This window comes from Buteo buteo, chromosome 2 (assembly GCF_964188355.1).
Source record: "Buteo buteo chromosome 2, bButBut1.hap1.1, whole genome shotgun sequence".
NCBI lineage: Eukaryota > Metazoa > Chordata > Aves > Accipitriformes > Accipitridae > Buteo > Buteo buteo.
This window is the reverse complement of record NC_134172.1, coordinates 46,032,074-46,046,274: the sequence shown is the minus strand read 5'-3', so window position 1 is coordinate 46,046,274 and position 14,201 is coordinate 46,032,074. Positions and strand designations below refer to the sequence as shown.

The window sequence follows — 14,201 nt, the reverse complement described above, 5'->3', positions numbered from 1 at the left end:
AATTTTGGCTTCTTTTGCCTCTTTCCATTCTATTTCCTTTCTATCCCACTGAGTGAATCAGACGTTCAGTATTAGACAGCCTCTCCTTTGGTTACATACAGCTGCAGGCATTGGGTGGGACTCTGTGGCTGCAAATACCTAAGAGGAAACCATGAGAACAATGCCAATATACAAGCAGTGAGAGGCTCTGTGCAACGTTATGTAATGCTACTGACCTCTTTTACGGGGCAGCTGGAAGACAGTTACCTTCTGAACATGTTAGTTGGATAACAGAAAAACAGATTAATGAAAGCCTTTGTTAAAATCCACTTGGAAGCAGTCCAGCTGTAATCATCTCCCTTCTGCTGTTCCTTGAGCACTGGACAACTCATCACATGAGTATTTATGGCCTGGCGGCTGTTTGTGCATAGATCTTAAGTCTGCTCTTAAGTCTGAGATCCTCCTATGTAGGCAAGTAAAATCACTAACGCTTTGACTCTAGTAAGGAGAGGAAGAGGAGAGAAAGAAAGGAAAAGACAGGGGCAACATGTTAGAGACAAGTGAGAGATACCAAGTTAAGGAAACTCTAAAACATTATCCATATCTCCTGCGATCTGGGCACAGGACAAGGCATCACACAGGCATGCTTTTGGTGGTTCAGGCAGCAAAACAATACCAGGTCTCCCAGGTAACAACTGTACACAGTGAGCAATCACAACACTTGACACATTGCAATCCATAGGCTGTAATTCATTCAGGCAAATGACTCAGCCACAATCGATTAATCAAATACTTACATCTCTTACGCTCTCTGTTAGCGAACTCAGTAAAATCATGATCAATGAGAAGATTATTAGCAGCACAACACCCTCCCCTCCTCTGACACACTTCCCCAATTAGCTTCATTACTCTCATGAACCCTTGTTGACCTGTCAGTCATCTCTGTCACTGAATGATTCAGATAATTATTAAAATTTGTATACATCGTTGCTGCTAAAGGTTTCTCCCATATTATGACCGGGTGTGGTGGGAATGCCCAAAGTAATGACCTCATCTTGCAGTACAGGAGTAATAAACACAGTCAACCTGAACAATCCCACAGACACCTTGGTTGCAAGCTGCATGGAGATCTGCATAGCATGGCAAGACAGGTGAGGATGAAAGATGATCACCATCCAAGTTATCAGAATGAAACAACTCTAAACCACACAACAGAGCTGTGCTACAGGTCTGCAAATCCTACTTCCAAATGCTGAGATCTCTGCATTTCTGCTTGGATTTGAACTTGATGCCCACGATAACAACTGCATATATAACAACAACAGTACTTAAAGGATTTGCTTTCCTGTCTGCAGTCTCTGGTGCTGGGGTCACCCTTTTGCACACTGCTGAATCAATGTGTCTGAATGAGCCTGCACAACAGGAAGAAGTTGCACTGCATAGCAGGTAGGTCGTGCACCGCGTGACATGCAGGTATCCCTTTTCCTCAGCTACAATGAGTGCGTGGTCATCTCTGCGCACGGAGAATGGGTCAGACGTGAGGCTGCAAAGAGCACAGTCCTACTTGGTCCCTTTGGGTAAACAAGCCATGACCTTAGCCAAATAGCTTAGGATTCTTAATAAAGAAGAACTTTGTTAGGCATTTGTCATCCTCGCACTGGCTGATGAATAGAGGCTGGGAGATGGTGTGGCAAATGGAAGGCTGAGGAACAAAGCTGCCCAAAGACCAAGGGAGGCCTGGAACTGTACAAACAGCTACAGACAGACCTGGTTCATCACAACAGATCAAAACATAAGAAGGCAAAGCAAGGTGCAGAAGATCCACCAGACACATCTAGACATCAGGGAGGAAAAACCCCTGATAGTCCAGTCCTGCACCCATCTTTTCCATGACAGCCGGACCAGGCCTCTGTCTGCCACCTAGCCAACTTCTAACCAGCCAGAGCCTTTTTTCCCCCAATTTTGTTTAATCTTTTCCAGTGGTTTTGCTCCCTGGCTTTGCCTTTTGGTAACACTGACATTAGACATTTGAATAAATAATAATTAAAACAAACTGGCATTGAGTTTTGCTGTGAGAAGCATTTTTCCACCACAGGGGTGTAAGCTGCTTGCCAGTCACCCACAATTTTGTTTGGCAAAAAAGAGGGAATAAAAAATAAACACGGAGTAGTCAGATTCGCAATGGCCACCTGTCTCCTGCATATTATTTCTCCAAGAACTACAGAACATTGTTTGGAGTGATTCTGTACACAGTGTTTTCCACCAGCTGCCCATGGCCTGAAATGCCAGGGATCTGAATCAGGGTCAGAAGCCCCCCTGACACAGCAGAACTTACAGGCATGTTTAGGCACATGTCTGACTGTGTCTTGCTTATCTTGCAGATTGCCAATTTAAATGAGAGTCCACACAAGAAAGAGGCATTTGATTTGGATGTGACTACTTCAAACATTTCCAAAGCCACCCCTGGGTGAATCACAACACCTCCCACTGTTGTCCCACAAACGGGGTTTGTTTACCCGGTGTGCAAGCCAATAACACACAGAGACGAGGTATTTTCACACTAATTTCATTGATGCGCACGAATGGGTGCCTGTCTAAAGACAGCGCACCCTTGTCTCAAAAATTCCCACATTTATATACTTAAGTAAGTAATACATATTCATTATTATTTCCCTAAATGATTGGTTCTTTCTTCTTCACCTCTCATGTAAATTAGTGTGCAGACTCTATCTTCTTCCTTCATTGTCTTCTTTTGAGTAGGTGGTATCATTTGAGTAGGTGGTCAATGAGTCGGTGGTTGCGATCTCCCCCTGTAGGAATTACCTTTTACTTACTTCTTACTCTGTCTTGGGAGTTCCAAGCGGTTCTTCAAGGTTTGTTGATCAGGCCACAATCTATCCTCTTTTCTGACATAAGCATTCTACCTATCTACAAAGCCCCATTGTCTAATAGTTTATTCCTAAACCCTAAATCATGTCTAGTTATTGTTTCCCTGTTTTAAATATTAACTGATGGGAGCTGTACATGGACTTTACCAGCTCCCTGGTTATATCAATCATATCATACACATTAATAACAATTTCCCCCCCTTTAAGACTCGGGAAGTTTTAACATACTTCAACATGTCTCATTTTCTATCTCTTATCATTAATACATACGACTGAGATACCTGTCTCATGATGATACTCTTAAGACATCCAAACAAAATACAAAGAAAAATCACTATAATACCCCAAATGATTAGATTCTGTAGTAAGCTTTGTAATCATCCAGTCTGGGAGAATCCAAACCCATGCAGGATTTTGTTTAACTACCCTGTCTCCGTTGCCTTTCTCATATTTCTACGTGATTACTTTGCCATTGGACTCTGGATTCCAAGGGGTATGTAAATTTCATTAAATACCCCAAAATCTAGAAACTCCCTGTACTATTTCTACAATAAAAGGGGGTCCTTTATTAGAAGAAATTCTTTCTGGAGTACCAAACCTAGCGATAATTTCTTTTAATAAGGCCTTAATTACTTCTGTAGCCTTGGTACGACATGGAAATGCCTCTGGCCAACCAGAAAGGTATTTAGTATCACCAGTAAGTATTTGTATAAATTACATCTTGGTAGTTCTGTAAAATCTATTTGCCAGTATTCCCCAGGAGTTATTCCTTGTTTCACAACTCCGCCTATAACACTCTTGGTAATTTTTGGATTATTAGCACAAGAAATAGCACATATTTTAACTATTATATCTGTTAGATTTTGCATTTTTGGTCCTACAACATATCTTTTTTGGCAGTCAATATTAATGCATCTCCCCCTTAATGTGTTTCCTGATGCAATCTTTTAAGCAGAATTTCCATCATCTTTATAGAAACTAGCAAGAATCTTAAAGGTGTCACCCACCATCTCTGATCATTTTTAGAACAATCTAATTGTTCTGCTGATTGATCTTCTCTCTCAGTATATTGTGGAAGTGATAATTCTAAATGAGGTGCTGGAATTAAGGCTCCTTTAAATTTTGACTTAGAGTTGCTTCTTTTGCCACCTGATCTGCTTTTCAGTTTCTCTCTTTCACTATTCCCTCTTTGATGGGCTTTACAATGTAGTATTGCAACTTCCTTGGGTTGAAGAACCGCCTGTAAAAGTTTCATTATTTCTTCTCCTTGTTTAATTGGGGTTCTTTGCGAGCTTAGAAGTTCTCCTTCTTTTCAAATCTCTCCATGTGCACAGACCACTCCGAAAGTTTATTTAGAATCAGTATAGATATTGACTTTTTCCTTGGCCAAGTTCCAAGGTTTGTGTTAATTCTACCAATTCTGCCTTTTGGGCAGAAGTATTATTAGGCAGAGATTTAGCTTCTGAAGTTTGAGTAGATGTTACCACAGCATATCCAGCTTCTTGCTTTCCTTTCAAAACAAAATTGCTTCCACCAATGAACAGCTCCAACTCCGCATCAGGCAAGGGTTCATCCCGCAGGTCAGGTCTACCAGAATACACCTGTTCAATAGTAGTCAAAGAGTCATGATGCAATTCAGTGGATTCAGAAATCGGGAGTAAAGTAGCAGAATTCAGAGCAGAAGTCACTGAAATTGCTACATCATCTTGTTCCAGTAACACAGCTTGATATTTAGCTAACCTGCTTGGTGATATCCAATGACGTCCTTTGTTTTTGAGGAGAAATGACATGGCATGTGATACAAACACAGTAATTGGTTGGCCTAATGTTAATTTCCAAAATTCTTCAATCAATGTTACGGTAGCGGCTACTGCCCTCAGGCAGGCTGGCCATCCTTTGCTGACTTTATCTAATTGCTTGGAAAAGTATCCTACTGGTCTTTTCCAGCTTCCCAGTTTTTGTGTCAAAACTAGTGCCACACGCTGTCTTTCATGTACATACAAATAAAAGGGCTTTCTTAAATTTGGAAGTCCTAAGGCAGGGGCTTCCATAAGCTTTCTCTTAATTTCATCAAAACTTTTTCTATATTCTGGTGTCCATTCAAGGATCTTTATGGCAGCATACAATGGTTTGGCAACTAGTCCAAAATCAGGGATCCATAAACAACACTACCCAGCCATTTCCAGAAATCCTCTTAATTGTCTTTTTGATGTAGGCACAGTGATCCTACAAATCACTTCTTTCCTTTCATTATTTAATTCTCTTTGTCCTTTCATAATTTCAAACCCCATGTATTGGACCTCTTCTTTTCCAATCTGTGTCTTTTTCTTAGAAAATCGATATCCCACCAGGCCCAGGAAGTTAAGCAAACTAATGGTGGCTTCCAAGCATGCCTCATAACTATCAGAACCAATATTGCAACAATGCCGCAGCATCATTACCACTTTGCCATTGTTCCAGATCTTTAGCCGGTATGTTACTGAACAAGGTGGGGCTATTCTTGAATCTTTGGGGAAGAACAGTCCAACATAGTTGCGTCTTTTGCCCTGTAGTTGGATTTTCCCATTTGAAGGCAAAGATGATCTGGCTTTGCTTATCCACAGGAATACAAAAGAAAGCATCTTTTAGGCCCAACACTGTAAAATAAGTATTACTGTCGTATTAATTTCTTGTAAATCCTGTACCAGTTTATATTCTGAAGAATGAGGTTTCTTTACAGGTAAAATTGTAGTGTTATATTTTGAACAGTCCATATTCCAAAAAGGAGCTTATCATAGGTTCTAAGCCCTTTTGGCTTCTGGTTTAATAGGATATTGTCTTTTTCTTACTGGCTGGGGTCCCGGTTTAAGTTCAATACTTACTGGAATCACATTCTTTGCTCGTCCAAGTATCTTCAATGCCCGTACCAAAGGTGTAACTGCTTTTAGTACTTCTGGAATATTAATTTCTTCATCAGGATTTTCTTCAGTTATTAAACACATCTGGGCTTTCCAAGCTGTCTCTGCAGGCATATGCAACTGAACAGAGTCTTCAGAAAAGGTTAGTTGTGCATTTAACTTATAAAGTATGTCTTGTCCAAGCAGTAGTAAGGGGCATTCTGGCATATAGAGAAATTCATGAGTTAATTTAGTATTACCAATTGAATACTTCCTAGGTTTTAAAAACAGTCTTAAGGTCTTTTGCCCTGTCGCACCAAAAATATTTATTTTAATTTTACTTAAGGGTCCATTACAACTAGTTACTACAGAATGTGTGGCTCCACTATCAACTAAAAAATCTATTATCTCATTCCCCAGCTTAACTGGAACCAGAGGATTGGCTGGGGAGATTTTAATACATTCTTCCGGTCCCCTTCAGTCTAACCTGATTTCTGTCATTACTTCAATAGCCTCCTCTTTCCTCTTTCCCTTACATTAGAGAGATTAGGGCATTCCTTTTTCCAATGTCCTTCCTGTCTACAATATGCACATTGATTTGTTCCTAAAGGGACATTGTAATTTTCTCTATCATAACTTTCCTGTCCTCTTCCTCTTCCTTGAAATCCACCTCTTCCACGTCCTCTTCCTTACCATCTACTTCTCCCATCATTTGGGGAAGCTACTAGGGATGCCTGAATTTTGGCCCATCCTCGTTTTTCCTTCTCAGCCTCCTCATCTCGATTATTATATACTTTATATGTAATGGATAATAACCGTGAAATTGTCATTCTATCTGCCCCTTCTACTTTTTGCAATTTTCTTCTAATATCTGTTGCAGCTTGACCAATAAACAACATGTTAAACAATTCAAATTGCTGGGATCTTCTGGATCTAAATCAGTCCAGTTTCGTGTCACTTTGCACAATCTCTCATAGAAAGCAGAAGGGGTCTCTTTATCCCTTTGTCTTATTTCATATAATTTGGATAAATTTTTAGGTTTCTGTACACTGTGTTGAATACCATATAAAATAAATTTTTGGTACTCTTTTAGCCTTTTCATTTCTCCCCTCATATTAGGGTCCCAATGAAGGTCTTCTTTTGGGAGGTAAATGTCCATATTAGGCACCCTGCCATGCTGTTGGGTCATTCCTTTCCCAGCTTTTTCTAAAACTGTTCTTCTTTCTTCAGTAGTGAACAAATATTCTAAAAGGGCCTGCATATCTCTTCAATCAGGGTTATGAGTCATCGTCACAGTTTTGATAGTACTATGCATCCTTTCAGGATTGCTTCAATATGATCCAATCACCTGTTTCCAATTTAACAAATCAGAGGTGGTAAATGGTACATGTACACGTACTGGTGTTCCTTCTGGTCCCACCGCTTGTCTAAGGGGAGCCTGCACTATAGGTTTCTGTTGTCTCCTTCCTGAGACTGGACTCATATTATCACTTTCTTCATCACTCAAACTATTTGCCTCTGAATTATTAGAGGGGTATACTAGTAATTGTACATCCTCTTCATTTTCTCCAGTCTCAGTTTCCTCACCCCTACATCCTGTACAACAAGATTTAGTTCCTTTTTCCTTTTTCTTTTTCTTTTTTTTTTAATGCATATATATCAATTTGATGTTTAGAATCTACTAAGCCACATTTTTTTGAACATTCCAATGACTCCTCAAAGTAAATAATAAATCAACATAAGGTACCTCATCCCATTTTTCAGTCCTATGCATATTATATTTCAAAGATCCATTTTCTGGCCACTTCTCACCGTCCTCTAATTGGTATTGTGGCCACCACTGATTACAATAACGTTTTAATTTATCTTTTGTCAGGGGATCCCCACCAAATTTATTCCAATTCTTTAGGATGCATCCTAAGGGAGAGTAGGGGGGCACTTCCTGAGAAGCAGTAGCATCCATTTTGGTACCGAAAACAGTTTACAAGGGACACCTCCCTTCGTCTTCTGCTGCGTATCCTCCTTGATACGTCTTATGCAGGATCCAAATGCTCACTGATTCTAAGTAGTTTTCCTCTCCCTTCTTTTTCTAAAAAAAAAAATAAAATACCTCTTTTAAATAGCTTTGCACCATTGTGTCGCTTACTGCCCAACAGCAGGAGAGGAGCTGATGGAATCCCCGCTCAACAGGACAGTGCATGCTGGAGTCCACTCAGTTCTTTTCTCCCCTGTTCTTCTCTGTTGGATGCAGCAAGATGATCCGGGCAAGGCTGTCAGCAAGGTCCCATCTGGGTCACCAGAAAACTGTTGTCCCACAAACGGGGTTTGTTTACCCAGTGTGCAAGCCAATAACACACAGAGACGAGGTATTTTCACACTAATTTCATTGATGCGCACGAATGGGTGCCTGTCTAAAGACAGAGCACCCTTGTCTCAAAAATTCCCACATTTATATACTTAAGTAAGTAATACATATTCATTATTATTTCCCTAAATGATTGGTTCTTTCTTCTTCACCTCTCATGTAAATTAGTGTGCAGACTCTATCTTCTTCCTTCATTGTCTTCTTTTGAGTAGGTGGTATCATTTGAGTAGGTGGTCAATGAGTCGGTGGTTGCGATCTCCCCCTGTAGGAATTACCTTTTACTTACTTCTTACTCTGTCTTGGGAGTTCCAAGCGGTTCTTCAAGGTTTGTTGATCAGGCCACAATCTATCCCCTTTTCTGACATAAGCATTCTACCTATCTACAAAGCCCCATTGTCTAATAGTTTATTCCTAAACCCTAAATCATGTCTAGTTATTGTTTCCCTGTTTTAAATATTAACTGATGGGAGCTGTACATGGACTTTACCAACTCCCTGGTTATTTCAATCATATTATACACATTAATTGGTAACACCACTACCCAAAACCTTTAGATGTTTGTGTCTAAAAATGGAGTCAGGAGTTTTACTCTTCACAGTCAAAAGTGATACAAGCCAACAGTGCTATAAACCAATTCTTCTGTACTGTGAGTCACTGGAACATAGTGACTAACCTCTGGTGGAAATTAGAACTTGTTGCCTTACCGACAATTTTCTTTCTTACCTTAAAAACACCAGCAACAAACTAAATCTGGTCTCTATTAAGTGTGCACCCAGGAAGAAGAGGAGCTAGAACACTGATCATTTATACCAATAGCTTGAAAGGAAAGGCTGTGATTATCAGGTGAAAAATTACAATCTTTTTTATCATCTCAGTTTCTGCTAATAAATGAGTACAATCAATCACTTTTTGATCAGGCTTTTTTAGACTAGCTTTTGTCCACTCTCTAAAACTACAGGATGTGCAAAAACACTGCAAAAATTCTTGCTCTGGTGTATAAGAAATGGAGAGAGAAAAAAAGGCAAGAGATGTACAGAATAGATGTGAATGACAGTCATTCCAAAGGCAAAATTATTACAGGCTATTATCTAGTTGTCTGGAGGAGCCGTGGACCAGCTGGCTGTGATGTTCTGCTCAAAGTTAAACACAGACAGGAAACCGCATGTCTGATACTGTAAAAATCGTTTGTCTTCCTGCCATGGCTAACCAGGCAAGCAACCCAAAGGGGCTGTTTTCATTTAAAAGAAACACTAATCCACAACAATAAAAAAGGAATGACAAAGCCTCAGCTCTCCCCCCTCCTATCTGGAGTTAATGCTTGTGCTTGTGAATGAACTGGAAATGTTACAAACTGAAGTTTTACATTGATTTTTATCTGTAGTTATTCACTTACTACATGTGAATGCAGGGCACAGTTTTCAGGAGTCACCTAGAGTGCTTACAGCACATGACCTAGAAGGAAATGCTCCGCTCCAGAGTAAAAGAAATCAGGGTAAAAAGACTGGGTTTTAATTTATACTACAGCTGCTTTTAGGCTGCTCTAGAAGGGTGAGGGGGGCTGCAGAGTTGACATGAATGAAGGCACTTGGTGTTGAATTTATAGAACAGTTTTCATAAACATACACATAGAAGACACACATTTGTCAGAGCGATTGTATTCAGCTACATAGCTCCAGAAGAAACAGCTATAACGTGACTAATTTATAACAAATTAGCCAAAATCCACAAGGGTGTGGTTTGCTTTGTATAAAAACTCCAGACAGCTGACACAGAGTAAGACCTTTTCACTGGGAACACATTCTCTTCAATAAAATCAAGGCAATCTGTTAGAATCAGGTCCTGGGTCTACCACCTGTGCTCACATCAATACCATATTTACTCCAACTCCTTTAAAGCCCACCCAAGCAAGGGCAGGTCATACAACCATGGATCAGCAGTCTGGTTTCAAATCAAGCATGGGGAGGGCATGAGGAAGAGGGGAGGAGGTGGCACCAGATATGGATAGCCTGGGCCAAGAGAGGCAAAGACTTTCTAGCTTGCTCTTGGCTACTTTGGTGTGGTTTTGCAACCTGAACTAGTTAGCCTTCTTGGAGGGCTGAGAAGCAAGAGCTAGAAGCCACTCACATAGTTGTCCACCTCAGTGCAGTCACACACCATGTTTCACAGGAGTGGAAAGAGTGTCCCAGCCCTTCATTATCTCAGATAACAAGGATCTGTTTAGATCCTTTTCTGAGGAACTTGGGAGGTGATAAGGACGGGTTCTGTGTGCCATACTCATTTAGATGTGTGTGCACACAAAGTTCTTCACAGTAGGCCTCACACTCGCTTGCGAGAGACCTGACTTAGTCTCAATAAAAGAATCATTGTGGGATCCAGCAGGCAGGAGAAAATAAAGTGAGGTGCATGCACGTACACATGCATATCTGTGTGTGCAAGATGAGGTCCACCAGCACTGCACACACCTGTACTACCTTTACTGTATTTGCAGTGGTGTATATAGGCATTCATGAAGTACAGTGGGGACAGGTTATGCAGTTGTGATTTGGCCTATACTCAGATTTCAATAGTTTAACTGAACTCACGTACATGTCCTTGTGCCATAGTAAGCATGAGGTAGCGTATCCACTAGTGAAAGAACCTTCTAGCTACTTCATGCCCACCACAGAAGTGCAGATGGTCAGTTACATCAGAGAAGCTGACTTTAAATTCACATCCTATCAAGTTACTCAGTAGTATCTGTATATACAGATGTCACACTATGGCAATACAGCCTTTTAGAAGAGGCAAAACCTTAAATATGGCATTTGCCCCCTGTTTATGTTTTATAATGTACTTAGCATATGTTGCATTTTGGTGTGTCAACAGAACAGCTCTAAACATCTTGCTTTCATCTTTCTTTTCATCAACTTTTAAGTGCAATATCTTGAGCTGAGTATCATACTTACTTCAAAACGAAGACAGCCTGGCAGGAAGAAATAACCTCTGAACATAGAAAAGAAAGGTTGAGATTTTGCAAGACTCAGAAGAGATCAGAAGACACCAAAATAGCTCTTGCCACTAGAAGGTTTCCTCCACAAAATGACATCCCGAAGTCCATTGGTATGACACAGTTAATAGTACTTGCAAGGTATAGCTTAGGAATGCAGGGTAAATTATTAAACCTACCTGATGGAAACATGAGCATATCATTGCATTCTTCACCTGTACAGGAACACATGAACATCAGTCCCCCATCTTCCTTCTTTTCTCTCATCAAACACTGCTCTGAGCTGGAGTCATCCAACATGTGACCATATAGTGTTTTCTGAGGATCATGGCATATTGTTTCTAATGTCACATTTTCATCATTCTGTCTCCTAAAAATGAAAGGGAGAAAATTGAAATCAAAGAAGCAATATTTTACACAGGGAGCAGACAGGACTGTGCCTGCCTGAAATTTGCCTCTTTTGAGAACTCAAATGGGATTTAAAGAGTATCATATGTTCTTCTTCAGCTTTCCTGAATGGGGTAAATTTGGCTGTGTCTGGGCTCCTCACACTGGGGCATTTGTACAATGGTATGGCTATTCCTGTATCATATTACCACTAAGCTCCAATAAGTGCCTTTGAAAATCTCACCCAGAATTATTCAGGCTAATGCTCAATGAACTGCTGTGAACTTCAGAACATACTTTTGGTTTTTGTGGTCACTGTGCAGACAGTAAAAATCTGTGGGAAATTATGTTTAAAACTGAATTATTTCCTCAAAATCTGAGGAATTTCTAGTGAGTTGGCCTTTTTGTTTTGCTTTTGAAGCCTACAATCAGCACAATTTCTGCACTGAAGGAGTTATCCTTATAATTTAAAAAAACCCGCCAAAAAAACAAAAAACAAGACCAACAATAGAAATGGTGCAAGCTAGTGTTGCCTTGCTGTCAGGGAAATATTTACAGCTGATAATCCGGACCATATTCCCATGTTTTATCCTGGTCCACAGATTTCAATTCATTGACACATGACTCAGAGGCAAAGAGCACTTTAAATAAAGTTCTCAACTCCTTTGCCTTTTGGATAAATTGGCATTAAAAATCCAGAATATATCTTAAATTGTACTACAGCCACTTTGTACGGCAATAGTAGGCACTGACCACTTACTAAAGGAGCACAGGACAAATATGGAACAGCACACTGGACTGATCCTGCATTTCAAGTGTCTACTTCCAATTATGCTGAACATCTCTTCAAGTCAATGGACACAACTAATCCCTCAATAAATTAATTAATTATGCCTTTCTGTAAGTGGTTCTAATTATGTTCCTGAATCAGCAGCAATGTTGCAAATACTCAGTTCTGTTCCTTTTGTCCACTTATGAACTCATTAAGAGTGTTTCTGGTTTTCTTTGGTAGGATTGGCTTACCATTTATGGAAGGGCAAACCCCCAGTTTTTAGACTGGAATGCAAGTTTAGGGTCAACAAATCCTACGAAAAATCCAACTCATTTTCATACACTCTTGATTTCTTTGAACCTAGACAGACACTATATAAAAAGCACTATGCCTACATCAGAGTCACTATATACATGGAAGATTTTTTTTACCATTAAGAGAAAGTATTTCTACCTATAACACAGTAAATAACCCTCCTGTGATAGATCTACATACTGTAGTTCACTTTGAAACCTGAGAGAGAATTGTCTTTCTTCAGCAAATGCCACCACAATCCTCTCTGAGTCTCAAATCTGTTTCTACTCTGAGTGCTGTGGGTGGATGCAGCTTAATGGTTTGAGCAAAAACATGCCTCTTTTCCAATAACAGCATAAGCTGGAACAGAACTGCTTTAGAAAAAAAAAATCCCCAGAACATTTCATATCAGAATTGTTGTTAACCTCAAGCAACTCTCAGTATGCTGAGCACAGATATGAGTTGGAAGCAAGAGAGCAAAGCCTGGTGAAATAGCAGGGACATTCTGAATATCAGAGCAATCAAGAAAAGTACTAAGTAATGATGAATGAGGGTATGCTCCCCTCCCCACCTGTATGAAGAAATAACTTACCATATAGCGACACAGACTTCACTATTCTTCTCACAGATAGCAGTGATGTTGCAGTTGCTCTTGCACTGATGTTGGTTTGAGCAGGTTGTTACTTTAATGTCACAAAATTTGCATAGGTTTGGCATTTGCAATCCATTTTCCTTATTTCTGTCTACAGGTGACATAATTTCAGCTTAAGGAAAAAAAAGAGAAGAAAACTTGATAATGGTAGATTATCAGATTGTGTTATTGCTCATTATGAAGATAAGGTTTTCATCAGCAGCAAATATTCCCTCCCACCTTAAATGAGAAAATCTTTGATCTTTCACAGCTACCAATTTTCTTTACAACAGGACAAGTGCCACAGTGTCAAGACCAGGTTAACCAAAGTGAATTTGAAAAATGAAATCAAATTCTATTGACTTGAGGGACCAAAAGTTGCTTTGTAATTTGCAGAATCAAGCTTATTCTGAGTTCAGTTTGCACTGAAATAACTACTCTGCAGCCACCCATTTGCATTATTCACAGGCAACATATCTGTCCCCGCTGTACAATATATTGCATCGTGGTCTGTGTGCCAAAGTAACTATGGATATCATCGTGGGAATGCACGTTAGGTGGGTGACATCATTATAACATGGATCATGATGAGTTTTGCAAGTTTGTCTTTACTACCCTGAGGCATAACCTAGGTGTCATCCTTAATCTGATTACTGTTCACATAATAAAACACAGAGCTGGAACTGACTTTCAACTTAAGGTGGATGGTCTGCCAGAGGTTGTGGGTGAAACTCAAGCTGGAAATGCAATAGGGCATCTATGCAGCCCATGTAATCTGCTACTGGAGTCCTCCTGGGCCAACTCAAGGGGACTTGAACTCAAATGAACTTGCAATGATAGTCTGCCTTGTAGAAGTTTACTTTGACCCAACACCTACATTTCTGCACCCAGGCATTGAAGAATTACTTGCTTACCGGTTCAGAGCATTAGTACTCATGATCTGCTTCAGTGTGTGGTAGCAGTAAGGGAAGGGATATTTTTTGACCCAGTGTATGAATTTCAGGAAACATATGTTTAGTTCAA

The 14,201-nt window shown here is 40.0% G+C and overlaps 1 protein-coding gene across 2 annotated transcripts in view; it reads right to left on the bottom strand.

Moving 5' to 3' along the window:
• The window catches only part of TGFBR2 (transforming growth factor beta receptor 2), a 66,539-nt gene that overhangs the window by 25,386 nt on the left and 26,952 nt on the right, over positions 1-14,201 (bottom strand). For both annotated transcript variants that reach the window (XM_075053000.1, XM_075053010.1), the window contains exons 2-3: positions 13,140-13,311; positions 11,274-11,464 (exon numbers count right to left, since the gene is read on the bottom strand). In XM_075053000.1, the coding sequence (XP_074909101.1) occupies positions 11,274-11,464; positions 13,140-13,311 (363 nt within the window). The remainder of the gene's footprint in view (positions 1-11,273; positions 11,465-13,139; positions 13,312-14,201) is intronic.